The sequence below is a fragment of the Colobus angolensis genome, unplaced genomic scaffold (genome assembly GCF_000951035.1).
Source record: "Colobus angolensis palliatus isolate OR3802 unplaced genomic scaffold, Cang.pa_1.0 Scaffold256, whole genome shotgun sequence".
NCBI lineage: Eukaryota > Metazoa > Chordata > Mammalia > Primates > Cercopithecidae > Colobus > Colobus angolensis.
This window is the reverse complement of record NW_012115777.1, coordinates 3794689-3820958: the sequence shown is the minus strand read 5'-3', so window position 1 is coordinate 3820958 and position 26270 is coordinate 3794689. Positions and strand designations below refer to the sequence as shown.

Sequence of the window (26270 nt, the reverse complement as noted above, 5' to 3'; positions counted from 1 at the left end):
GACAAAAATAATAATAATAATAATAATAATCTGATTTAAAAATGAGCAAAAGATCTAATAGAAATTTCTCAAAAGACTTACAAATGGCAAACAAATATATTAAAAAATGCTTAACATCATTAATCATCAGAGAAATGCCAACCAAAACTACAATAAGATATCATCTCACCCCAGTTAAAATGACTTTTATCCAAAAGAAAGTCAATAAAAATGCTCATGTTGTGGAGAAAGGGGAACTCTCACATAGGTGGTAGGAATGTAAATTAGTGCAGTCACTACAGAGAACAGTATGGCGGTTCCTCAAAAAACTAAAAATAGAGCTACCATATGATCCAGCAATCCTACTGCTAGGTATATACCCAAAAGGAAGGAAATCAGTACATGGAAGAGATACCTGCATTCCCATGTTTATTACAGCACTACGCACAATAGCCAAGATTTGGAATCAACCTAAGTATACATCAACAGATGAATGGATAAAGAAAATGCAGTACCTGTTCACACTGGAATAGTATTCAGCCATAAAAAAGAATGAGATCCTGTCATTTGCAACAATATGGATAAAACTGGAGGACATGATGTTAAGTCAAATAAGCCAGGCACAGAATGACAAATTTCAGAAGTTCTCACTCATATGTGGGAGCTAAAAATTAAAACAATTGAACTTATGAAGCTAGGGAGTAGAAGGATGGTTACCAGAGGCCAGGAGGGGTGGCAGGGAGGGAGAGAAAAGGTGGTGATGATTAATGGCTACAAAAATATAGTTAGATAAAAGGAGTAAGATCTAGAATTTGATACTCCAATGGGGTAACTACACAGTTAACAATAATTTATTGTATATTTCAAAATAACTAAAAGTAGAACTGGAATGTTCCTAACACGAAATGATAAATGCTTGAGGTGATGATATCCCAAATACCCTATGTGATTATTACACATTGTATACCTGTATCAAGACATCACTTGTGCCCCATAAGGATATACATATACTATGTACCCGTAAAAATTAAAAAGTTTAAACAAGAAATAAAGACCTGGCCATTTTTAGAAAGCAAAATGATAAAAGTGTAATCATCGTTTCTCAACTGCTATCAGAGGCTAGTTACCAGCTGTTCCTGGACTGGAAATCCCTGTGATTTGGCCACACCTCTAGATACTTTCACACCAGTAAGGACAAGCATCCTGAGACATGAGCACACTCAGATTTTGTCCCAACTGACATAGAAGATACAAAACACCAATGTATGGATGCCAGGATTTTGAGACTATGGTTGCTATTTTGATATTAGAACACAGAGCACCCATTCTGTTACACTAGTTAAAATCAGTAGAAAATAAATTCCTGGCTTTTAATTTTCAGATATGTACTTAATACTTAATTTCCCTCCTCCCACTAGACCATAAAAAAGATGTTATCTAAAGTATTAAAGGTCAAAGAAAAGGTCCTCTAAATACACCAGACTCTTTAATGAACAAGACGGCACCTGGCATTTAAAGCTGCATTCTCTAGAGACAGGATGAAAGACAGTCTTTCAAATCTTTTCAAGGAATGAATTGCTTTCTACTTCTCCATTTTTAATTAATTCATGTATGTATTGAAATCTTGGGTCTTCACTAAGGTTAATGAACAATTTAATTCTTAAAAATCTAATCATTTGAATGCATCAAATGATACATGTTTTAATTATAGAAATTAACACAGAAAACTAGTAATACACATGTACATCATGTCAGTTTTCTACAGCACATCAGTAGATTTGCTTGAAAAGTGAATTGGGGAAAAGAGCCACTAACATAAGATCCCAGAGGATTTTAATCCTAATTTCTTATGTTTTATAGGATATCTAGTTAGGCTTTTGTAATTTTTATTTTAGACAAGATTCTCTACCTTACTAATGATTTTTGCTTCAATGAGTTGTTTTACAAAAGGGTTACTTTAAAACATTTATACTATAAACAAACTGTAAATTGCAAAGCTGTATTTCATCTAGTTGAGCACTAAATAATGTGTTAGATACTTTAAAAAGTAAAAATGATCCCTGTTTATCACATAAAATTAGGCTGGGCACAGTGGCTCATGCCTATAATCCCAGGACTTTGAGAGGTCGAGGCAGGCGCTTGAGTCCAGGAGTCTGAGACCAGCCTGGCCAACAGGGCAAAACCCCTTCTCTACTAAAAATATAAACTGTAGCCAGGCATGGTGGCATGAACCTGTAGTCCCAGCTAATCAGGAGGCTGAGGCAAGAGGATTGCTTGAACCTGGGAGGCACAGGTTGAGTGCATCATGGCACTCCAGCCTGGGCAACAGGGCAAGAATCTGTCTTTAAAAAAAAAAAAAATTAGTCATGCCAGCATCACTTACCCTGTGCTTACCATAAGCCACAACTTCTGCAAGCACTTTGCCTCATTTAATTAAGTTAAGAGAAATAGAAATAAATTTGATTATCCCCATTTTCCAGAAGAAGAAATTGGAGTGTAGTGTGATTAATTTCCCAATATGTCTCCAAATGCCTCTCACATACAAATCCGGAAATCTCCTTCTTCCCATCCTCTATCCATTCACAAAGTAGTCATCAAATGCTTTCTAAGTGCCCAGCACAGTTCCATCTGGAAAAGACTAGCTTCAAAATTATTTTTAAATTAGATAACCAAACTTTAATTAAAACATTTATAAAACTTCCATGATGTTATTTCTGCCCATCCTTCATATCTTCTGATATCCTTCATATCTGTCTGTCAACATATTTTTAGAGGATAAAGAAAAAGCTTTTGTGTGTTTTTACCATTTTTATTGACAGTTTTAGGAAGAAAACATTTTCCTTCCCAAAGATTGGAACAATAAAAGCCACCCACAGTGAAAGAGGCCACTGCAGATGAACCCAAAGCTAGCTAGGCTATACGACATGAACAATGAACTCATCATATCTATGATGCGGACATTCTGAAAAGGTGAAGCTAAATAGAAAATTTAGGCCACATCACATACATATGCAAATCAGATGCCTCATTCCAGTTGACCTTCCAGTACACCAACTGTAGAGTTTTGTTGTTATTATCGTTGTTGCCTTGATTTGTAATACTTTGACTAGCATTTACATTTTAAAAATAATTTATATGCCAATCCAGAATACTAGAAGCAACAATCAAATTTGTATAATGACTGCTCCTGCAAATATAATGTCTGGTGGAGAACCCGATTGCCTCTTTCACTAATTCAGAGTCAGAAACTTAACACCACTTTATCCATTAGTCTTACCTCTGCAGCTAAATAGTTTCCAGTTGCAAGATGTTTAAATCTGAACAAGCTGTTCCACTGTCCTGCACCCCCACGGCATGGGTCATGATGAACCACCTACAAAGAGAGCAACAACAGTAATGGCAAAACAATATTTATGTTCCCGGCAAGCAAATGCCAACAGTTTACATGTCTGCCCTTCTGTTAGTGCTGATCTGTCAAACCTAATATAAGTTTCCATGAGAGCATAATGTGGCAGAAAAACAAAATTCCCCATAAATGAGCAAGAGACATGTTATAACAGTTGTTAACTCGTGCATGCGTGACACTCGTGCCTTACATCTGCAAACACAGCTTTACTCAGAAAGACATGCTTCCAAGACCAAAGTGGAAATATTGAGATTTTCTTCCCTTTGTTTTTCAAACATTTTCTTGGCAGATTGCATTAAGAGCCCACTATGTGCCAAGTACCTTCAAGAGAAGAGAAACACAGCAGTGGATAAAGCTAGAGCTTCCATTCTAATGGAAAAGAGAGAGCTAGTGAACAAAGAAGTAAGATTTGACAAGTGCCAGAAATGACACAAGGGAAGTACATGATTGAGCACCTAGGGAAGGCAACTTTAGATACGACCATCATGAGTATGGGCCACTTGGAGATGTCATGTTAGCTGAAACCTGGAGGATAAGAAAGCCACGCAGATTGGAAGAGAGAATCACAAATGTCAAGGCCTAGGGTCTAAACTACTTAATTCTTGGCCCTTTCCATGCATGCTTTTTATTGACAGCATGTCTTTTGATACCTGTCTTTGAATTGGCCTTGCCCAGATGCTGAGTCCCTAGGCTCACTGGGAATGAACACAGTAGAAGCTCTGACACACCTGGTTGCAACAGGTGGGATGGGGCGGCAGAAAAGCTCGGGTTTTACACTCAGACTCAGGCATGTGAGTCCCAGGTCCACCAATTCCTGGGGTATGAGCACAGAAAGGAATTTAACATCTTTGGGCCTTATTTCTTCGTGTACAAAATGGGTTGATTCACAGGATTGTTGTGAAGATTAAATATCATAAGGCATAATCAGAGTGCTAGGACAACTTTCATGACTCTCCCTCAGCACATTACGTCCTTTTTGCTAGTACTGACCACCCTTTGGCTCCTGCTGCAACCGTGAATTCTGTATGTTAACATACTTCACTTGCTAATGCCTTTTGCTAGACTCCAGCAACTGTCTTCCCACATTCTCATAACCCAGATAAAATAATAATTACGAAAATACTTCAAGGCCTTGAGGTCTTACAAAACACTCCCTCTGTGGCCAAAAGCCCACCTATCCTTCAAATTCTCACATCACATTTCTTCCACAAATCCTTTTTTGCTAATCACACTGGCCACTGTGATCTCGTCAGTGTTTGAAATCTTAATTCTTTGGGGGAGGCAGAGATATCTGCAAGAATCTGATAAAATCTAATGTTTGTCTCAAATACACACACACACACACACACACACACACATTTTGTGATTTGTATATAATCACTAAGGTTAACAAATCTGAAGATCTCAAGAACTACTCTCGTATATATCAGTGGGTCTGACAAGGGCAGTACAGTTCCCTAGCGGGGATATTCTAGAGATTTGGAAGGGAGGGTGTTTTTGTTTATCATGATGATTTTGGAGGGATGCTATTGGCATTTAATATGCAGTGACCAAGATATTATCTATGCTGCAATTTACAGGGAATTCCAGAATGTGATCAACACTGTGTGTGGCCCTCAGGACCAGCCCCACCCTGCTAAGTGCTCCCTTGCATCACAGGGGCTGAAAGCCTCACCCAGTGGGGCTCTGAGGACATTCCCGTTGGAATGGAAAGCAGAGGACAGTAGAAGAGAGGCTCCTCTTTGGGCTGCAGTAACAGTGGGAGCAGCTGACTAGTGCCCGCTCCTACAAGGTGCGTGAGTAAGGACCCTTCAGCATGTGAGCAGAGGCCTGCAGGCTGAGAGGAGGAGCAGTCATTGCATTGCTTATCTGCATTCAGATAAGCCCATGTCCCCCATTCCACGTTTCCTCCCCAGCCCTTCCAATCATGTTGAACATAATTTCCCTCTTGCTTGAAACACCTGATGCTTATGCTGGGTAAGTACAGTCCTCAGACATCCTCACTGAAGCCCAACTGTGACAGCACACAATAGAGAAACGTCCTGAAGCCTGCATCTTTCAAATCTCAAACAGAAATAAGCCTACCATCTATATAAACTGGCAATACTTTAGTACATCAGCAGGTAAAAACATTTTACATCACGTTATATGAAATTCATTATGGTGAGGGACGTTTAAATGAAGTAAAGACATCTCAAAATTATTAAACTATTTATTCGTTCCCTATTCTGTTCAATGTCTCACAGCATTTCCAACTATGCATTTTGATGGAAAGGGTTCATGGCAGTGGTACAGTTACAGCAAAAGCTATAAAACTGAAAGCAAGTATATGAGAGAATTTTCAAAACTCCTTTTAACAGACTCAGAACCAATATTAAATAAGCAGAGACACATCAAATGCAGGTAACTCACTGTATTTCATTAACAGAGTTTTAAATAATATCTCATTGCTACCTCTGTATTTTTTAAATTTTTAAAAAGACCAGAATATTAAGAACTTTATGGTATGAAAATGCATGCTGTAATTATGTATTTATTTTAGGATGGCCTGTTATTTTTCAGTTTTACTCTTAAGAATGAGGCAGACTTCTGGGAGGGGTTTCATGCAGCCTCGTGTGTTAGTAGCTTTAGTCATAGCTGTTTTCCCCAGAGCTTCTCAGTTCCATCACCTGTTGATGGTTAGGTCTCCAAAAGTCCATCTGCATGCTAGCAACTGAAATTATTCCTCAGTACGTTGTGGAGTTTCAGATAGAAGACAAGTTCTTTTGTACTATTTCGTCTCGATTCTAAACCATGTCATAAACTTAAGAGAGTTCTTTTTCAGTGTCATATTTATAAACAAGGCTCAGCTCATTTGCAGAGGCATCAAACTTTCTCATTTTCTCAATTAGTCGGTAATTTGCCTAATGTATTATCCCTACTTTGATTATGGTTATCTCTCCGTTTTTCAGTTTGTTCCGCTACTACGTCTCCTAACACTGGTTATCATTCAAGGGCCCACATTTACCTTTGCTTTTTCATTTTCCTGTACTTGGATGGGTTGTCTTCTGATCCTCTTCTTCAACCACTTCTCTCAAATCCAAACATATCCATCCAAGATAGGCATAAATATTGTATTGTTTAGATAGTCATTCTCATGTTGAAATACATATTATTATATTATAAAGCATTTTCCTTTTATTTTTTCTTTATCTTAGAATTTGAGCATTATACTAATTCTACCTATTAGAATATATAAATAATATTACCTATAAATTTCATTTTAGAATATTAAAGGGAATATCACAAAATATATGTTTTAAAAATTGAGGGCAGGTGAAGAATTTGAAATGGTTGAGAACCATAGCTAGTGGCTTAGATGTTTAGTAAATCTCTTGTTCATAGGCAATTCTGTAGATCTTATCTCCTCCACATATAAAAAGATCCTTTAAGGAAAAATCCATAGATTACATTTCCTTAATTACTCTACCATGTTCCACATTTAAATGATACTGTTAAAAAGATGAATGAATTCTTAACTGTGGGTCTCCTGATTCCAATAGAAATGGCATCCGCAGAAGAAATAACCATCGTTCTCCTCAGGGACTGAGTAGTTCTGGCATCAGCCTTCCTCAAAGTAAGGCCTCCTACTCCATCTTGACTCCAGTGCCATCTGAGGCACATGGTCTTCAGTCTAACTAGTCTTGACATTTCACTATTGATTTGTTAAAAGATTGTAATGTACCCTGTTAAAGTGTGTGTGTGTGTGTGTGTGTGTGGTGTGTGTGTGTGTATTTGACAGAGAAGGAGAGAGAGAAAAAATGAGAGATACCACAGAGAAAACAGGCTTAGGAAATAGTTTCCTTTCAAATTGGTCACAGCAAAGAACAGGCACAAGTTGGTTCACAAACATTATTCTATTTTATGATTCTATCATAAATGATGTCTGTAACAATAAAACCACCAGCCCAGTGAATCTTGCCTTTTTGATCTAAATATTTATTAAGTGCCAAAAAGCATTTACATACCTCTATTTCCCACAGTGCTTTAGAACTAGTAGCAGAAGTAGCTGATTGGCGCAAGGTTGTACGAAGGAAAATGTGCTGTTTTTTCTCGTATTCATCACAAGTCAAAAACTTCTCTTGTTCCGCATGAAACAATCTAACAACGTCCCCCTAGGAAAAAAGTCAAGAGACATCTGAACAAACACATGTGAGCAGAAGGTGTCTTTTTCTGGTTTTGATACTCCGGGCCCTTCTGCTAGCTATTTGACTTTTAATGCTTATTTAAAAATATTGGTGGGGGGGGAAATTCAGTAAAACACTTAGAGTAAGTATTAACATGTGTAGTCACATTCTAAATTATGAACACCAGTGAATACATAGGTTTTGCATCTAGCATTTCAGTAAGACTACCTTCATTTCTCCAGCAAATGTCCTATGTAGCAATACTTACTCCTTTTAATACATCCTCTCGATAGGAACTATATTTCATGAATAAAGTGATTTTCCAGCTGGTGTTGCAATTAACAGCATTCACCTATTAATGAAGAAACGTTCAAAGTTATAAGACTACAGATTCCATTCTCTACCAGAAATTGTTAGTTCAACTAGTAAAAAGAAATTAAAGACAACTTTAGATCATGAAGTCTATAGCTCAACACAAGTATCTTTGAGAGATCATCCAAAAACAGCAATAGCTAATCACAGCTATATGTACCTTAGGGATATTAATTAGAATAACTGAGATTATGCTCATGAAAACAATGAAAGAAACTATATTACTTTTTTCTCCCTCTGTCTCATGAGAAAAATCAACACATTCATTTCTTTTCCACTTGAACTTACCTCTTTACACCCTGGGTTATCAAGAAGCTCTATGTTGCTGGCATGTAGTGGCTGTCCTGCATTCACAGGCATCAAAACAACTTTATCTCCTACAACAATCTAGGAAGCAGAAATAAATCACAACTGAGATACTACATGGATCTTTGGTGCTATATTTGAAGCTAGAAATAACTGCACAAGAGTCCACATTATTGATCTGACATCTGGTTCTTTTATCCTTCCACAAATTTTTGTTCAATTCTTTTTCTCTTTGAGGTAAAATATCTTTTAATAAATGATCATAGAAGCATGTCCCATAGTGCCTATCAGTCTGGATTCAGAAAGCGACTGTGGATCTTTTTCATATTCATCTCCCATTTCAGTTAGAGCTTTCTTAAAGTCAATAAATAGGCCATTATCCCTCCCCACGAGGTCTTACGCCACAAGTACAACAGAGTAAATGCATCTGCCACCAAAAAGAAAAAGCAATCTATCCAAATATTAGAAACACTGCAAAAGCAAGCAGAAAATGTTATACACTTGTATCAACTTTGCAATGAGAGATGAGTACATTTGATCTTCCCATGGTCTCAGAAGTGTATTAAAAATTCTAATGTCAGCTCAATTCAGGAAATGCAGGATTAGGCATGACCTTGTAGAAATATGTTTTGTGTTTGAGCCTTGGGCATCTGATTCACTCATATCTTAAATACATTAAACTAATATCGTTCCTTAAACCTGATGTTCATTTTTAATAAAAACTAAAATTGATTATGGGAAAAGTCCTCTAAAGAAGTAAGTCTAATTGATTTTTAAATGTATGCTATTGTAGCAATATCCACCTTATCTTTAAGTATTTTTATTCATAATTCAAATTGTGGGAAATCGAAGTTATCCTTTCTTCATGATAACAAAGAACAGTTTAATTTTCATTATTAAAGTTACTTACATTGCTGAATTTATTTAGAAGACATATTATTGCAGTAAATAAAATCTCACTTAAAGAATTGATCACTATCTCAAAAATGAAAACCAAAACCCTCCCTTTGTATATTTTATACCAAGTAAATATTAGAATGAATTAGTTTGATAGATAAATGAAAAAACAAATCAGAATTCAGTTGATACGAATAAACAGAACTTCTCCATGTAGTATAACTTAATCTAAACCCAAACTTTAAAAAACATAATTTCATATTTTCAGTATCAGATAACCTCACATGAATGATACGGAGGAGTCCACACTCACATATGGTACTGTTATCACAAACTATATCTGGCAATCGAAATATAATAGAGAAGCCTCAAGCTCACCAACCAACCAAAGAAAGGTTGCGCTTTGGTTTGTGGAAATAGCTCCTGCTGTTTACAGGACTGGTCTCTACTCATCACGTCCATAAGTAGTCAGATGCTGTAACTCACAAAGATTCATCATAGAAGGTCTCTATATACAGTTAAGGAACGATCATTAAGGAGCAGTATTAAGTGAAAAGATGAATAGGCAGAGTAAGGCATGCAGTATGCTCATTTGTGTAAAAATGTGAGGGAGAGAATAGGAGTATCTGCATAAAGGAATGTCTCCAGTGCACACCTGAGGAAGAAGAAGGGTAGAAATTGGGCAAATGAAATAAAAAAAGTAGAAGAGAGATTTTTCACAATATATCTTTACATTGTTTTCTATCTTTGAACCATGAATTGGTATCCCTTTTAAAAATTAAATTATGAGCAAAAACAAATGAAAGTCAACATGACGTAAGCATATTCCCAATCCCCTTTCTCCCTAGGAAAACACGTGCTGTTGCACATGACACCAAGGCAGCTCCAAGTCACAGGGCCATGTAGAGGCCTGAGTCACCATCCATATGCTAAAGTACTGGGAGCTTGATACCACATTTTGCCAGTGCTGCATCTGGTCTTCCAATTACATTTTTTTCTTTATTTCTTCTAAAGAAAAAATAAAAAAAACAGAATACATGTGCAGAACGTGCAGGCTTGTTACACAGGTATACCTGTGCTCTGGTAGCTTACTGCACCTACTGACCCATCCTCTAAGTTCCCTCCCCTCACCCCCCAACCCCCAACAGGCCCTGAGGTGTGTTGTTCCCCTCTCTGTGTCCATGTGTTCTCAACTTCCAATTTCTTAAAGAACAATTGGATTTGGTTTACTATTTTATTATCATCTGTGCCATGTAAATCCTAGCCAATAAGTTTCTAAATATAGTGACATATTTTAACCATGTCCTTCCAATTCGAGAATACTTTTGGTTGCACCTACATTAGCTGCTCTAAGTCTTGCTATTTTACTATAGTTGTCTGTAAGCTTTGGGTCAATCCATATATTTATTTCAAAACACCACCCATAAAGCTGTGTGTGTGTGTGTGTGTGTGTGTGTGTGTGTGTGTGTATATATATATATATATATATGGTTTTAAATACATATATATTTAAATATATATAATATATATAAATGTGTGTATATATAAGTATATATATGTGTGTGTGTGTACACATATATATATATAGAGAGAGAGTTTTTTCTTTTTTTTTTTTTTTGATGGAGTCTTACTTTGTCACCCAGGCTGGAGTACAGTGGCACAATCTCAACTCACTGCAACCTGTGCTTCCCAGGATCAAGAGATTCTCCTGCCTCAGCCTCCCGAGTAGCTGGGATTACAGACGTGCACCATCACACCCAGCTAATTTTTGTATTTTTAGTAGATACGGGGTTTCACTATGTTGGTCAGGCTGGTTTTGAACTCCTGACCTCAGGTGATTCGCCTGCCTCAGCCTCCCAAAGTGCTGGGATTACAGGTGTGAGCCACTGTGCCTAGCCTAACATTGTATATATTTTTAAGAGACCAATCATATAGCCAAAATGTTCCTTGATATCTGTGAAACAGCTTCCAGTGGTTCATAAAAATCGTATTCGTAAGTAGAATCTAATATTAATTCAGTAGTTTTCATGTCCTCATTCTTTCTTATTCTTGACAATGATTACCTTGCCTAACCAAACTGAATAAAACTTGCAAGTGAAATGGATAAAATACCAATCATGTGAAATAAAAAGAATATTAAGAAGTGCCAGGGAGAAAACAAAAAGGTCTAAGAAGTAGTCCCTATTCTCATGGAATTCATACCTAATTAGATAATTTAGCAAATATGGAATATGGTAATATTTTCAGAATAGTGAAGCTCAGGATGTGATTCACAGATGGGATCAGGTGTTTTCTGAGAAGCTATGTATTTAATATAGAACTTGAGGTGGACAGAGCGAGACTCTGTCTCAAAAAAAAAAAAAAGAATTTGAGGGTGAGGACATTTTCTGCCACATCCTAGGATCAGCCATCACATTCACTCTAGTACACAAACATGTTTTTTATAAATTGCAATTCCAAAAGCACTTCTGTTGAGTCTATGTAAGAGCCATGTAAGATTCAAGCTGAGATTTTGCTGAAAATAAAGAGGGATATAACATCACCAGCAGCTACCCTTCTTTTGAAGTGGCACCTGGTATGGTGAAAAGAACATCACAGTAGGAATCTAAACCCCAGGGTTCTAGTTCCACCGAAGCTACAAATTCAAGGCACACACTTTTTCTAAAATGGCGAAGTCTACTTGCTGTTTGAAGAGTTTCTTTTTGCAAGAGTTAAAATTTTCTCTTCATTTAAAGAATATCTGACCTTTATTCCCTTTTAAAACCTACTATAAAGGTAAAGAACCCAAGATTTCTTAGATCAAAATTGAAAATGAAAAATTAACTACTCAACCATGGGAAGATACATAAAAAGAAAAAAAGAAAAATGAAATATTTATGTTCTCTGCTAATAGCTGTCCCTAGTGATTTTGCAGTTCAACCGCAACCACGGGCTTTGTATACAGCTGAAAGTAGAGGGATCCATGAGTCTATTTTCTCCCCAAAACCATCTATCCCACAATTCCATAAGATATATCATAAAGTTGCCCTTAAGTAGTAGGAACTATTACCTTTTGAAGACAGGGTTTCCTTTCTCCCAGACAATCATGACCCTATTTACTGCATTTCATGTGGGTCATAGAACATCTTGCTGGATGTGAAAACCTTATCTTAAAATATCATCTTAAAACCTCATCTATTGTTCTTGGTTTGTTTGTTTGTTTGAGACGGGGTCTCACTCTGTCGTCCAGGCTGGAGTGCAGTGGCACGATCTCGGCTCACTGCAAGCTCCTGGGTTCACGCCATTCTCCTGCCTCAGCCTCCCAAGCGGCTGGGACTACAGGCGCCCACCACCACACCCAGCTAATTTTTTTTTCTTTTTTTTTTTTTTTGTTTTGAGATGGAGTCTTGCTCTGTCGCCCAGGCTGGAGTGCAGTGGCGCAATCTCGGCTCACTGCAAACTCCACCTCCCGGGTTCACGCCATTCTCCTGCCTCAGCCTCCCAAGTAGCTAGGACTACAGGTGCCCGCCACCACGCCCAGCTAATTTTTTGTATTTTTAGTAGAGACGGGGGTTCACTGTATTAGCCAGGATGGTGTCGATCTCCTGATCTCGTGATCCACCTGCCTCAGCCTCCCAAAGTGCTGGGATTACAGGCGTGAGCCACTGTGCCCGGCCTCATCTATTGTTAAATAGTAAAATAGCATTTTAAAAGTCCTCTAAACATTGCAATTTCCTCTTTCTAATTTAATATGTTTCTAAGGAAAATCAGTATTTGTTGAACCACTGGTTATGAAGTGACCATATTTCCAACTGCCTTTCACATAGTTTATATTTTAGAAATATGCTACCTATGTTAGGGGGAAAAATGAGTATTACAATACAATTATTTATGTGACCAATATAGGCCTGTGGGTGTGCTTATGCTGTCAGCAACTGTGATCACACACAAAAGCTACACAGTGGCAAACAAAAACAGTGAGCTGTTTCAGCAAAAAGCAGTGTGGAAGGTTGTTTCAGCCATGCTTTCTGAAGCACATCCAGATAAGCAGAACTCCTGTACTGCACTTAACAATTACATTGTCCATTTTCACCAAGATTGAGTGCTTGGGTGGTAGGTTTTGTTTCACTTTGTTTTTACAGTACAACTAATTATTTGAACTAGTTCATTACATTCAACTCTCTATTGACTGTGTAAAAGCAGCAAGGAAAAGAATAGATAAAATGAATAAATAAGCAGATAGGATGAATTAATATAATCCACAACTAATCTAAAAACTCCAATTCATTCAATTATTTCATCACATTCCTTCCGAGCTTGAGCTCAGGTTTTGTTTGTTTTCATATTTAATTTTCACAGACCTCCTGTAGACAGGGACACTATTCAGTGGAGGGCTGGGGATGGGAACAAGCATCGCAAGAAAGGGCCTCAAAGGCACGAGTTGTTCGTAAACTACACAATCAGTCCCTGAACAATTGAGAGTTGATTGTAATGAACTATTTAATGAAACTAAAATGTGTATCATGCTCACAGCACACATCACCTGATGTCAAAAGAAAAAAAAAGTAGGATTTATTTTTTTAAGAAATCCAACCAACACAAGACTTAAAGTGCATCACATTCCTGCATGCCATGCTTCTACCAAACCTTACCAAAGGAAGATATCACCAGATAATTTATTAACCAAATTAAATCCAGAAGCTTGCATCCTGTGGAATTGAATTTGTACTTCAAAATTCACTGGAAAAATTAGATTCACTATAAAGACATTCCTAAGACAAGAAATATCCAAAACACATTTAAAATGTAATCAAAGTTTCAACTGAAAAAAAAAACTCCATCAGAATAATTATACTTTTATATTGCTTTGAATTCATGCTAAGTTTTTAAAATCTTAACTACTGATCCCCCGATGCAATATTGGCAGGTATTTATGAAACTTATTCAGCGCTCAGTGTCTAGCAGCATTTCCTGAGCATCATCCATGTGCTAAGGACTCTCACCCAATATTTTATTTATTACACACAAAAATATCACACTCTTGATCTTATTGACTATTTCTCATAATTTATTCTCTATTTTATAAAGTAGCAGAAAATATTTTAGCAACCACTAAAATTTACATGCAATACACACATATTCCACAACATTTTTAAAAAATATTTTTAGAGACAAGGTCTCGCTATGTTGCCCAGGCTGGTCTTGAATTGGTGGGCTCAAGTGATTCTCCTGCCTCAGTGCCCCAACTAGTCCACAATATATCATAAACATAGTTGTCATCAATGAGCAGATGCCAACCTTCAGCTCCTCTACTCCATATCTTTTAAGACTTTTAGACTGCCAGCAGCTGGCCATAGAGCCAGTAAATGGAATCCTGTCATGATTCACGGTGCCACTCCATTCATTCAAAGGGCATACACTATTTCCTAAACACAGACCAAGCTCCCTCCTGATTAGGCAAAAAAGTAAATTCTCCTTCTCTTTTAAAAGTCTCAGCCAATATTAAGGTTGCTTAAGTTCTTTCACACAAATTCTAGCTGGAAGATTTTAAATGAATCTGAACTTTGTCTTATGATTTCTGAGCACAATTTGTACTATAAATAAACATGTTTAACCTAGTAGATACTAACATAAAAATCAGGTGTTGAGCAAAAACTATATTTTCTTTTTTGTACTTTCTGGATCCTCTTACTCACTATGAATTATTTTCTTTATGAACCCACTATTTCCCTCTTAATCGTATATTACATACATTGTCACCCTCGCTTCTCAGCTTCCAGAAGGGATGAATATAAAACCAAGACCCTTCGTTTCCTGCAGCATCCAAGGACACACGCATGGCATTCTTCTCCAGTAAAGCAGGCAATCTCTTGTTGACAGTAAGATATTTGTTGCTTTTTATATGCAGTAGCTATAGGGAAAAGACATAGATTACCACCTTTATTCTTTGCTCTCCTCTGATAATTACATTCATATGTTTTATACATATATATTCATCTAACACGGCTTGGGGTGAAAGTTAAACAAAGGAGTATTTTCAGCCTCCACACTCACCATCTTTCCTACTTGACTTTCTTTGGGTTCTTCTTCCCCTTCACCCCAATTCTGCTTCATAATGAAGTGGGCATAATAGGGAGCAAAAAAAAAAGAGGGGACCCCTCCAAATGATTTTCATCTACTGATAAATACTGGCTAAAACTAGGTTTTCCAAAGGAGACCTTGAGTTTCCCCAAAAGCACATCCTTTCTCAACACCTGCACAGCCACAAAACAGCATATACTAAAGAAAGGCCAAGAAACTCAAATAATGCACCGGCCCACTTAGTATTATTAACCAGCCCTGCCCACAGTCAGCCCTGATTCTTCCTCTGTAAGGAGGCAGCTGCTCATCCTAAATAGGCTCTACACCTTCTGCCAGGGGATGCTGACCCTACCCCCTCCCAGATGAGTGTAAAAGCATCACTTCTCAGATGTTTTTGGACTTTGTGAACAAAATCTTACCAAAATATGATTCTAATAAGTAGCAAAACCAAAATAAAATACTCTTTCCATCTATTATTACAATCATTTCAAAAAACAGTGGTCATTTTAGTACTCACAATATAAGAAAGAAATTATCTCAAAATAAAGGACAGTTCTTTAAATGAAAAACAAACAGCATTTTGAAATGCTCATTATCATACTCTTGGGTCCTTATGTTACCATAAACCAACAGAAACCCTCCTGGGCTGGCCTTTGGGATCCGCCATGTTAAAGAACATGGCTCAGCCCCTCACTGACCAAGCTAACATTTGCACTTCAGGTACTTGACAAGGAACATAAGTTCCACTTGCTGACATTTAATCAAAACTTGGTTAAGAGAAACTCTATTTATGAAGGATTGCCCCAGGGACATCCAGCCCACTCAGGTTGCAGGTTTCACATTATCCATCATTCGATTACGTCATACATTCAGAGAGCTGCCGACCCAGCTTCTCCCATCTTATTCCAACAGTGCACTGCTTTGACTGCTCTGTGCTCTGGCATTTTGCCATTGGCCAATAACAAAATATCAGGGATATTATTTTAAAAAACAGCTCTATGAAATGCCTCATTGTAGCATTTACTGTAAGGAAGCTGTCAAGGCTATTGTTTACTATATTACACAGTGTTCTCTTTATGAGGATACATAGGAGAAACATTTCCCTGGTCTTACTCCTGGGAACAGCTGTGCTTCTAGACCTCTGATTTGGCTCTGTGCTGCAGATCTCCTAGCCAATGCTGTAACAGACTATGCTTCCCTATGGCTAAGTGGGCAAGAAAAAGCCTTCAAGTCAAAATTTACCAGACTTTACAACATGGTTTTTATAAACATGCCTCACCCCTGATTTCAGTTTATTCATCCAACCATGATTTTCCCTGTGACCCAACTGCTTTATTTATTTCTATTTTATCTCACTATGTGCTCTGCATTTTGGAAAGTGCCTGACATTCTTTTTTGAAAAAGGTGGGGCATATATTAGCAAATAACCAAGTAAGAAGCTAAAAAGATCTAAATGAAACACAGGAAAGGAATGCAGCTGAGATAAAACAGAGTGTGCATACTAATTGAAATAGAAGACCTTCGAATAACAATTCAAGAATGACTTCCAGCTGAAAGTGAAAACTTTTCTCTTTTCACAAAATGAAAAGCTAAGCTCCGTACGTTAAACATGGTCCCATTAAGCTAAAGGACTATTTTAGAACAGGCCTTTAGAAATTGTTTCCTGACCCTCTTCTTTTTGATGTAATAACTTGTGCATACCTCCAGATAAGATCACTTTTTTATGTGTAAATATCAGATTTATTCTTAAACATACAGAATAGTGCACTGAATATCAACTAAATACATCACAATACATCACAACATCTATAATTCCCATCAAAGAACAAACTGTTGTCTCTCAAAGTTTTAATGCAGTTTGGCTTTCCTGCCAACTTATTGATCAACTCCCCATAAAATACCTCGTTTAAGATAAAATACTTACTTGTATAACATTACTGTATTTCACAATTTCTCCCAACAGCTTCTTATTCTCTGATTCATTTTGTTTTTGTTCCAGTTCTGCAGCATGCTATGAGATGATTATCAAATATTCAGTGTGGAAATATAGTAAACAGAGTGCAATAACTGACAAAGACATATTTTTTTTAGGAACAAGACTATAGCCAGGAATAAAATAGGCTAGCAGTAGAGTCAGGAATGTAATCTTGGTTTAGGTGTTTTGTTTTGCTTTATGTTTCCATCATATCATATTGTCTTTCAGATTATCACATCATATTCACCCAGGTACTTGCAAACTTGGGGAGTGGATGACTCCCCAAAGGGAGCAGTAATTAAATAAATGATTATAACACAGTGTGATTTCTCAATGTATGCTGAAATGCCCTCCAACATGTCTTGGGCCACTTTTATGTTGGACATTTCCGAAAAGTACTAGGCGCTTTGTTCTTATAAGATTACTTTAAGAAGGTATATTGCTAGAAAAGCCAATCAGGATAATAGGGGAATTTCCAAAGTCTCGAGAAGTACAGTTCTTAATTCTGAAAGTAACAGGAATTTTAATGAGGCAAAATTAAGTTCTATCGAATTTACACTCAGACAAACCATAAACAATGGTCTTTCAATTATTTTTCTCCATAGTCTTTCAGGAAAACTATCAAAGATTATGTCAAGTAAAATATAACTGGATTTAATATTCTTATAGAGATTCTGAATTGGTTTTCATTTTGATGGGAAGCTTTGAATTAGTCTGGCACACCCTAAAAAACAGCAGCAATAACGCGCCACCTACATGCCAGGAAATAAATGGTCACACCCTATTACTTGAAAAGCCCTTTTACTATCAATGTGCTGCTATATGTATTCTAAACCTCTGTGTATTGGGTGAAAGGACAAAGCTAGAAAGCTCCAAATACATCTATTGTTATTGCTGTACTTGGTTAGCCTAAGCCAGACAATCGGAAGCCCGGTCCTTACCTGTAGTTTCTTCAGCAAGGCTGCCTCGGTGTGGTTCCCTTGTTTGGCTTGCTTGGCTTTCCAATATTGCTTCTGGGCAGAATATCGGTTCATAGGGCACACCTTGAAAAGGCAGTCTGTGACAAACCAACAAACGAAAACACTGTAACTAAGGCTACCAGCATTTCTTAGATTTCCCTTATAGCTCAGTTTTGGAATCTTGGAATCCCTTATTACACAGAACAGTTAAAAGTCATATAGTCCATCCTCCGGCCAACTCTCCACTCACTCTATAACATCCTTTTCAAATAGTTATTTACACTCAGTTAAAATATCCCCTTCTTCATTAGTTTAAGTTTTTTAAAGACTACTATAGCCAGCATATAAAGAAATCAAACCCATGTAATTGTGATATTATAAGGCATGGATTAATTATAATGGGGGACCTGGTCTTAGAAAGAAAATAGAATGAGATTAGTGACTTTCACTGCCTTATCTGACTTTGCACAATTAATACATAGTTGTGCTGTGTATATTTGACAGCCAAAATGATCTAGGAAGTAGATTCCAGCTGACCATTAGAGTCATTCACCCCCAAGTTTCCAAATACCTAGATGAATATGATGTGAAAATCTGAAAGACAGTATGATATGATGGAAACATAAAGCAAAATAAAACATGTAAACCAAGATTACAGTCCTGACTCTACTACTAAACATCGAGATAGAAAATCATACAGGAATATTACAGTTGTGATATCTCTAAGTCTAGAAGCAAAATAAACGTTTTATTTTCAATGAGGAGAATAGAAGAACTCAACAGTTTCGCCACATGCTAATGATTTTGTACACTGTGGAATAGATTACAATCTAGAATAAAGGTTAATTCTCAGTATTCGACCACAAAAGAGTAGTAATACAGAAAATTGAAACCTTATTTTCATTTTTCTCACAAAAAAAACGTGCGAGTTCAAAATAACTAATTTACTCTATTTTGACTGATGTGTTGATATTTAGGGTCATTCTCATTTGACAAATAACTATCACAAAAATAAAATTCAGTCAACTCAAATATCCACTTTAGCCACATTATTGATTATATTATATAATATGCTTGCGCCACTATTTTCCTTAAAATTGATTGTGTTTAAAAAGATGATATCTTTTCAAATATCACCTTCTCATGGTTCTAATGGCATAAATGATCAAGAAATATGGCTGTAAAATTTTTAAGGAATGTAGGAAAAACAAGACAATTATTATTTTTTTCTATACAAACACATATTCCATTGATTGTTCCACACCCCATATACAGTTAAGGTAACAGCAAACGAATCTTAATTTCTAGTTTAAAGGGTACTGATATGGATGAGTAAATATAGGTAGTAGAAAACAGATACCTTCAAACTGCTGAAAGTAGGCTGAGAGGCCACTACAATTACAATATGATACAGGAATCAACACGCAGCACGTGTGTGACCAAAGGCTGACAGCCTGGAAAATGTTTTCCTTGGCAGCGTATCATACAAGCCCTAAAAGTTATTTTCTGTACCTTAGCAACTACAAAGAAAATTTTACGAATTTCTTGAAGCACAAATCCACAGGTTGTTTACAAATATTTCCGTAAGAGTGCTCCCAATTTAATACAGCAGACTCTTTTGACTATCCTGTATTAGGCAAGTGGTAAAACTCTACACTGTCTGCATTCAGCAAAAGCACAAATCTATGATTAAGGGGAACTGAACTCCATAATCTGGAGTTTATGCTTCTGACTTTCTTCATGTATAAAAGGAAAGAGAAAAAATTGTGTTTCTCTCCATTATTACAGATTCCTAATTAAGCTCAATTGGAAATGATCCTTTAGCAGAGAAAATATTTTTGTAAATCCCAGACCACCTCAACAGCACTCCTAATTAGTGATATCTTTGGGGAGTCAGCACACTGGCTGTCAGGCCAAATGCTCCTGAGTGGTAGCTGAGGTGAAGTAAAGCCAAACATTCAGCCAAACTGTGTTTACTGTAGTCTCCTACAGGGGGTCACGCCCTGCAGGAACAGGGGTTAAGCCTCAGACCCTGTCCTCAGAAAGCTCACGGTCTACTCGAAGCTTCACAAGGGAGCTGTGGAGAAGATGCTATGAGCCACAAAGATGCACGTGGCCAACTTCACAGGCAACGGAGGTCAGAAAAGACTTCCAAAAAGGAGAAGAAAGGAGAAAACACAGCCAAATTTTAAAGAACCAATAGTCATTCAGCACAAGGGCAAGAGGGCTCCCATGCTGAGGTGAGGGGCATTCCAAACAGAGCCAGTGGCTGGTATGAAGGCAGAAAAGAATGCTAAGGGACCCCTAACCATGCAGGAAAATCACCACTGAGGTAGCAAAATAAAAATGGAATGGTACGCTGATGTCAAAATCTACAGTGTTATGTTCTAGGCTAAGGAGGATGGACTATATCCCCTGGAAAATGCTGAACTCCTACAGACTTTGAAGCTCTTAGGGCATGTGAAAGATGGCATGAGCAAGGGGCAGGAAGGCCATCCCCAAAGCCTGCTGCTGTTGTGAAAAGACAGTAGCGATGGAACTGTACGGTAGTTTTGGGGTAGCCATACATGTAAAATAAAGCAGCCAAACCAGAGGCTTAATAATCAACTAGATGCAGGGGTGGGAAAAGGTGAGGGAGGGGTAAGTGCAGACAGTCAAATGAACAAGCTTCCACCCACTCTATCTGAAGTGCAAAGACTTGGGTTTCAAAAGCCCTTTTCATTTCAGGGCCTTAGTTTTACAGTCCCTCTCAGCAGCCTCCCACAGGGGACATCTCATTTTATATTACAGTAAATAATTGATCTGTTTCTGCATGGGAACTAATCTTGCAGGACTGTTCTGGATAACAGGAGGGAAGGTGGGGCACACACAGACTTCTGCTAAAAAGCTTTCATTGGTAGCAGTAGGGTGTGTGAATGCTTAATTCTTTCTCTGCCTCCTTTAGAACACATTTTTAAAAATCTACTGTTCTTGGGCTGGTCATACATTTTGTCTGATTCTAAATTTACTGCATAATAAAAGTGCAAATACCTGCCACACCTAATTCACAGGGTTGCTGAGACGAGCAAAAAGAAAATCTGTGTGAAAGTTCTCTGCGAACTTTAAAGTCCTATTATAAATGTAAGGCATTATTATTGATATTGCTTCATTCTTCCAGCAATAGCCTCACTAAGATGAAGAGATGACTAAAACCTTACAGAGCTCTCAGCAAAGAGTAATGAAAAGTAGTTTAAGTTCATTACAGATGCTGGATATTAGACCTTTGTTGGATGCATAGCTTGCAAAAATTTTCTCCCATTCTGTAGGTTGTCCGTTTACTCTGTTGATAGCTTCTTTTGCTGTGCAGAAGCTCTTTAGTTTAATTAGATCCCAGTTGTCAATTTTTGTTTTTGTTGTAATTGCTTCTGGAACTTAAACAAATTTACAAGTAAAAAGCAAACAACCCCATTAAAAAGTGGGCAAAGGACATGAACAGACACTTTTCAAAAGAAAACACACATGCGGCCAACAATCATATGAAAAAAAAGCTCAACATCACTGATCATTAGAGAAATGCAAATCAAAACCACAATGAGATACTATCTCACATCAGTCAGAATGGCTACGACTAAAGCGTCAAAAAAAATAGATGCTAGTGAGGTTATGAAGAAAAATTAACACTTCTACACTGTTGGTGGGAGTGTAAAATAGTACAGCCATTGTGGAAGACAATTTCTCAAAGGCCAAAAGACAGAAATACCACTGGACCCAGCTATTTTTTCATTACTTGGTATATGCCCAAAGGAATATAAACCATTCTGTTATGAAGACACATGCACACATACGTTCATTGCAGCACTATCCACGATAGCAAAGACATGGAATCAACCTAAATGCCCATCAATCATAGACTGGATAAAGAAAACATGGTACATATAGACCATGGAATACTATGCAGCCACAAAAAAAGAATGAGATCATGTCTTTTTCAGGGACATGAATGGAGCTGGAGGCCATTATCCCTAGCAAGCTAATGCAGGAACAGAAAATCAAATAAGTTACATTTAGCTCCCACTTATAAGTGGAGCTAAAAGATGAGAACACATGGACACGTAGAGGAGAACAACTCACACTGGAGCCTTTTGGAGGGTGGAGGATGAGAGGAGGGAGAGGATCAGGAAAAACAACTAATGAGTACAAGGCTTAAACCTGGGTGATGAAATAATCTGTACAACAAACCCCCAAGACACAAGTTTACCTATGTAACAAAACTGCACTTGTAACCCTGAAGTTAAAATAAAAGTTTTTTAAAAAGGGGATAGAGAGGGAAGTTAGGCATGCAACTGGGAAGCTGAAAAAAGCCAAGAAAAGAAAAGAAAAGTCTCAGATGAAACCTGAACACACACCAAGAGTGCCCAGTTAATGACAAGGTGTTCACCCCTTTTGGTTTAAGATGCCACAGTGTGTCTTTGTATAAACTTCTCAAATTCCTTGGAACAAATACAGTAAGAAGAGGATTAAATCTTCATCACCATGTCACATCTTTTTAGAAATGCAGATGCCATCACTAACATCAGTAACGGCGGAGCCTTTGACAAGCCTACTTTTTTTCAGTGTGCAGGATCACAGCTACTTCAGAGCAACCCGGTCTCACCTGCCCTCCTCAACCTGCTTCTAAACTCTCTAGTATTCCTTGATCTGTAGAGGTGTAATACTGTTAAGAAAAATGTTTTATGGAGTCCGATCAGAAACAGACTCAGTGTCATTTTTTAATTCTAACAACAATCTCTTCAGCATTTCAAGACTCAAGGAATAAAAAAAGGAAAGGTTTATCTCATAGAGCGAGCATCAACAGCACAAATAAAAGGAAGTTATTTTTGTTTAATTCTTTTAAAAGCTTAACCTTAAGACCTGAGGCCAACAATTTTGCAGAATTACAAAAGTTCAGGAAATGTTAGTAATCCAACCAGACATATGTTCAGTCAGACAATATTATAAGAACAATGGCTTAGAATTACAACTTTTATTTATTTATTTTTTGAACAGTTGTGGAAGGAAATTAAGCCACTCAGAAGTGTTCATTTTAAACTGATAGCATTGGTGGCATTTTAGCCTGCTTACTTACAAATGCTAGCAGAGGGAAGAAATACGAAAGCCATTCAAACGGTATGGAGCACGTAACCCACAGCACGTTAACACTGTGAGTCAAAGAGCCAACCTTCGCACATGATTCCGTGGAAATGTGGCAGGAAACCAGTCTAAACCTCCACTTACAACACCTGTCTAAATAGTTTTAAAATATTTTGCTTTGTACCTGTGAAGGTACTTTCTACAATATTTGTATCTGAGGCTACTCCTGAACCCTAGAAACTGACTTTAGGACTCTATTCAGGGCTATCATATGTAAAGTTCAAGTTATGTCTTGGCCAGCAGTATCATCTGGCAATGGTGGAAAGAAAATTTGGTTTTTCATTTCTCCTTCCTCCTAAAGATGTCTTAAGATTTAAATGATGCAAGTGCCTGTCACAAGGCAGGCATTCAACAAATGGCTCTTTCATGGTAGCCTGTAAAAAACACCTCATAACCATAGGGAACATGGTTACCAAGGGCTTTATTCTCCCCACGTGGAGAAAGTTGGGGTGGGGAAAGCCTCGGGGACTTTTATTTCTTTCTTTTTGACTTAAAGTGGACCCAGGAGAGTTCAATGAAGACAATAGTCTCTGAGACAGAAAAGTAAGCTAGAACCTTCCCAATGATAAAATGGAAATGGTTAAAAAAAAAAACCCCCTCTCCTTAGGATAAGGGGCAGGCAGACAAGGAGCCACTAGCCACTAGAAAATAGAATTCAGGTCAGGCACAGTGGTTCACGTCTGTAATCCCAGCATTCTGGGAGGCTGATACGGAGGGATTGCTTGAAGCCAAGAGTTCAAGACCAGCCTGGGTGACAAATTGAGACCCTGTCTCTACGACAAAATTGTTTTTTAAATCAGCTCGGTGCAATGGTGCATGCCTGTAGTCCCAGCTACTTGGGAGGCTGAGACAAGAGGATCACTTGAGCCTAGGAGTTCAAGGCTGCAATGAGCTATGATCACACCACTGCACTCCAGCCTGGAGGACAAAGCAAGAACTTGTCTCTTACAAACTACAAACTTTAAAAATTAAAAATAATAGAATTCAGAGTTGATGCAAGGAGAGGAATGCATTCATTAGCTAAAAATACAACTCTGAGTTGTTTCTGTTTTTCAGTTTCTCTAAGAAATGCATCCTGAAATACAGTGTTTGTATAAAACTCTTTTATTTTTAGAAGTTTTAAAAAGGAATGTGTTTTAAGAGCACAAATTTCAAACCAAACATCTATCCCCCCACCTGCCTTGCCTAAGGCAACTGTAAAGAGAGGATCTGAGAAGGAAAAATGCCCTCTAGAATGCTATGAAGGCTCAGGGAAATGTATTGCATGTGTTAGCAAACATGAAAATTAATCACAACACATGGGTTAGCAACCATGAGGATTGCAATGTAACTTCCTCTAGCTGAAAGTCAATTATTGCACTATGAAAAAGGAAGAGAAATGGCATTTTGTCATTACAGACTTGTAGACTGATACAATGCTAGCACTCAAAGAAGCCTCAGATAAAATCCTATCTTTCCCTTCTTTGAAGCAAAGAAGCAAAAATTCAAAAAGTGAGTTCTGTAGATCCTTCAGGATAGTATTTCTAGATTAGAATATTATAAATATGAACAAGTTCAACCACACATAGGATGCTTGAATGCCCTGACAAGTGACTACCTGACCTCTTAGTGGTAGGGACACCAATGCCACGCTTGGTGTGTTCAATACAGTTTACTACCATGGAGCGCTTTGTAAACTATAAACAGCACTACACATTGACAATAAAGATCACTGGATCTTCATAAGACCCTCAAGAGTCAGCCAGGGTTATTTTCTCCATATTACAGAGAAGGACACTGAGACTTTTCTTCATGAGGAATTGACCTGAAATATGAACCAAGATCCTCTGAATCCAATGCAGTGTGCTATAGCCACACAGAGATGCCATTGGGAGCAGGTTGTCATGTTGAGGCAAAATCTGTCTCTGTTTAAATGCTGTTTGTAAGTATACATGTATACCTCAAGGCCATTTAGAACAAATCTAATCTGGCTTCTACTTAACAGCCCTAAATATCTTCAGACAGCATCCTTCTGACTTCTCTACCCCAACTTTGATTTGATCATCATGGCAAGATCTCCTCAAAAAGTTAGCATTTTTATTACTAAATACTAAGTGCCTCTTTCCTATATTAGATGTGATTTTAGTCAATTAAAGACTGAATTTTTAAAGCATCTATTATTTTACAAATACAGATGGTAAGAAAACCACTGGTCACCCAGGCATGGTGGTTCACGCCTGTAATCCCAGCACTTTGGAAGGCTGAGGTCAGGAGCTCAAGACCAGCCTGACCAACATGGCAAAACCCTGTCTCTACCAAAAACACAAAAATTAGCCAGGCGCGGTGGCATGTGCCTATAATCCCAGCTACTCAGGAAGCTGAGGCAGGAGAATCATTTGAAACCAGGAGGCAGAGGTTGCAGTGAGCCAAGATCGTGCCACTGCACTCCAGCCTAGGTGACAAAGCAAGACTCTACTGAAAAAAAAAAAAGAAAAGAAAAGAAAAAAGAAAACCACTGGCCAGAGAGTAAAATATGAATATGCCTCAGTTCTCATCCCTACCACAGTCTTGCAACATAACACAACCTCCAGAAAAATATTATCAAGATACATATACATATGTGCCACAGTTATGATACTTAAAAAGAAACTACGGATTGGTTTTCAATGGGAAACATATTACGTGTATATATAATTAAATAAATGCTAAAACATAAATAAAATATTATGAAATCTTAGTCTCAAAGAGATTAATTGCCTGATTCATACACTAATAGGTAAACACTCAAGAACAAATGAAGCTTTATCTTTTGCCTCATTTGGAGTGGGGAGGAAAAGTAAAATTCAAATTCACTAACGCTAATTGATATTCGTGTCATGGTTTGAATTTCAGCATTGATTGAGCAAGCCACTACACTAGATGTAAGTGAAATCAGCTAACAGAAAATCATCATGTATAATTTTTCAATCATTTTTCCCATTCTCAATGTGCCACGTTAACAC

General features: G+C 37.5%; 1 protein-coding gene across 1 annotated transcript in view; it reads right to left on the bottom strand.

Moving 5' to 3' along the window:
* ITPR2 (inositol 1,4,5-trisphosphate receptor, type 2) overlaps nucleotides 1-26270 on the bottom strand; it is a 494095-nt gene that overhangs the window by 377399 nt on the left and 90426 nt on the right. Inside the window, exons 3-9 of the mRNA XM_011946983.1 lie at nucleotides 18103-18218; nucleotides 17111-17197; nucleotides 14858-15016; nucleotides 8212-8310; nucleotides 7820-7903; nucleotides 7393-7539; nucleotides 3257-3352 (exon numbers count right to left, since the gene is read on the bottom strand). Of these exons, the coding sequence (XP_011802373.1) occupies nucleotides 3257-3352; nucleotides 7393-7539; nucleotides 7820-7903; nucleotides 8212-8310; nucleotides 14858-15016; nucleotides 17111-17197; nucleotides 18103-18218 (788 nt within the window). The remainder of the gene's footprint in view (nucleotides 1-3256; nucleotides 3353-7392; nucleotides 7540-7819; nucleotides 7904-8211; nucleotides 8311-14857; nucleotides 15017-17110; nucleotides 17198-18102; nucleotides 18219-26270) is intronic.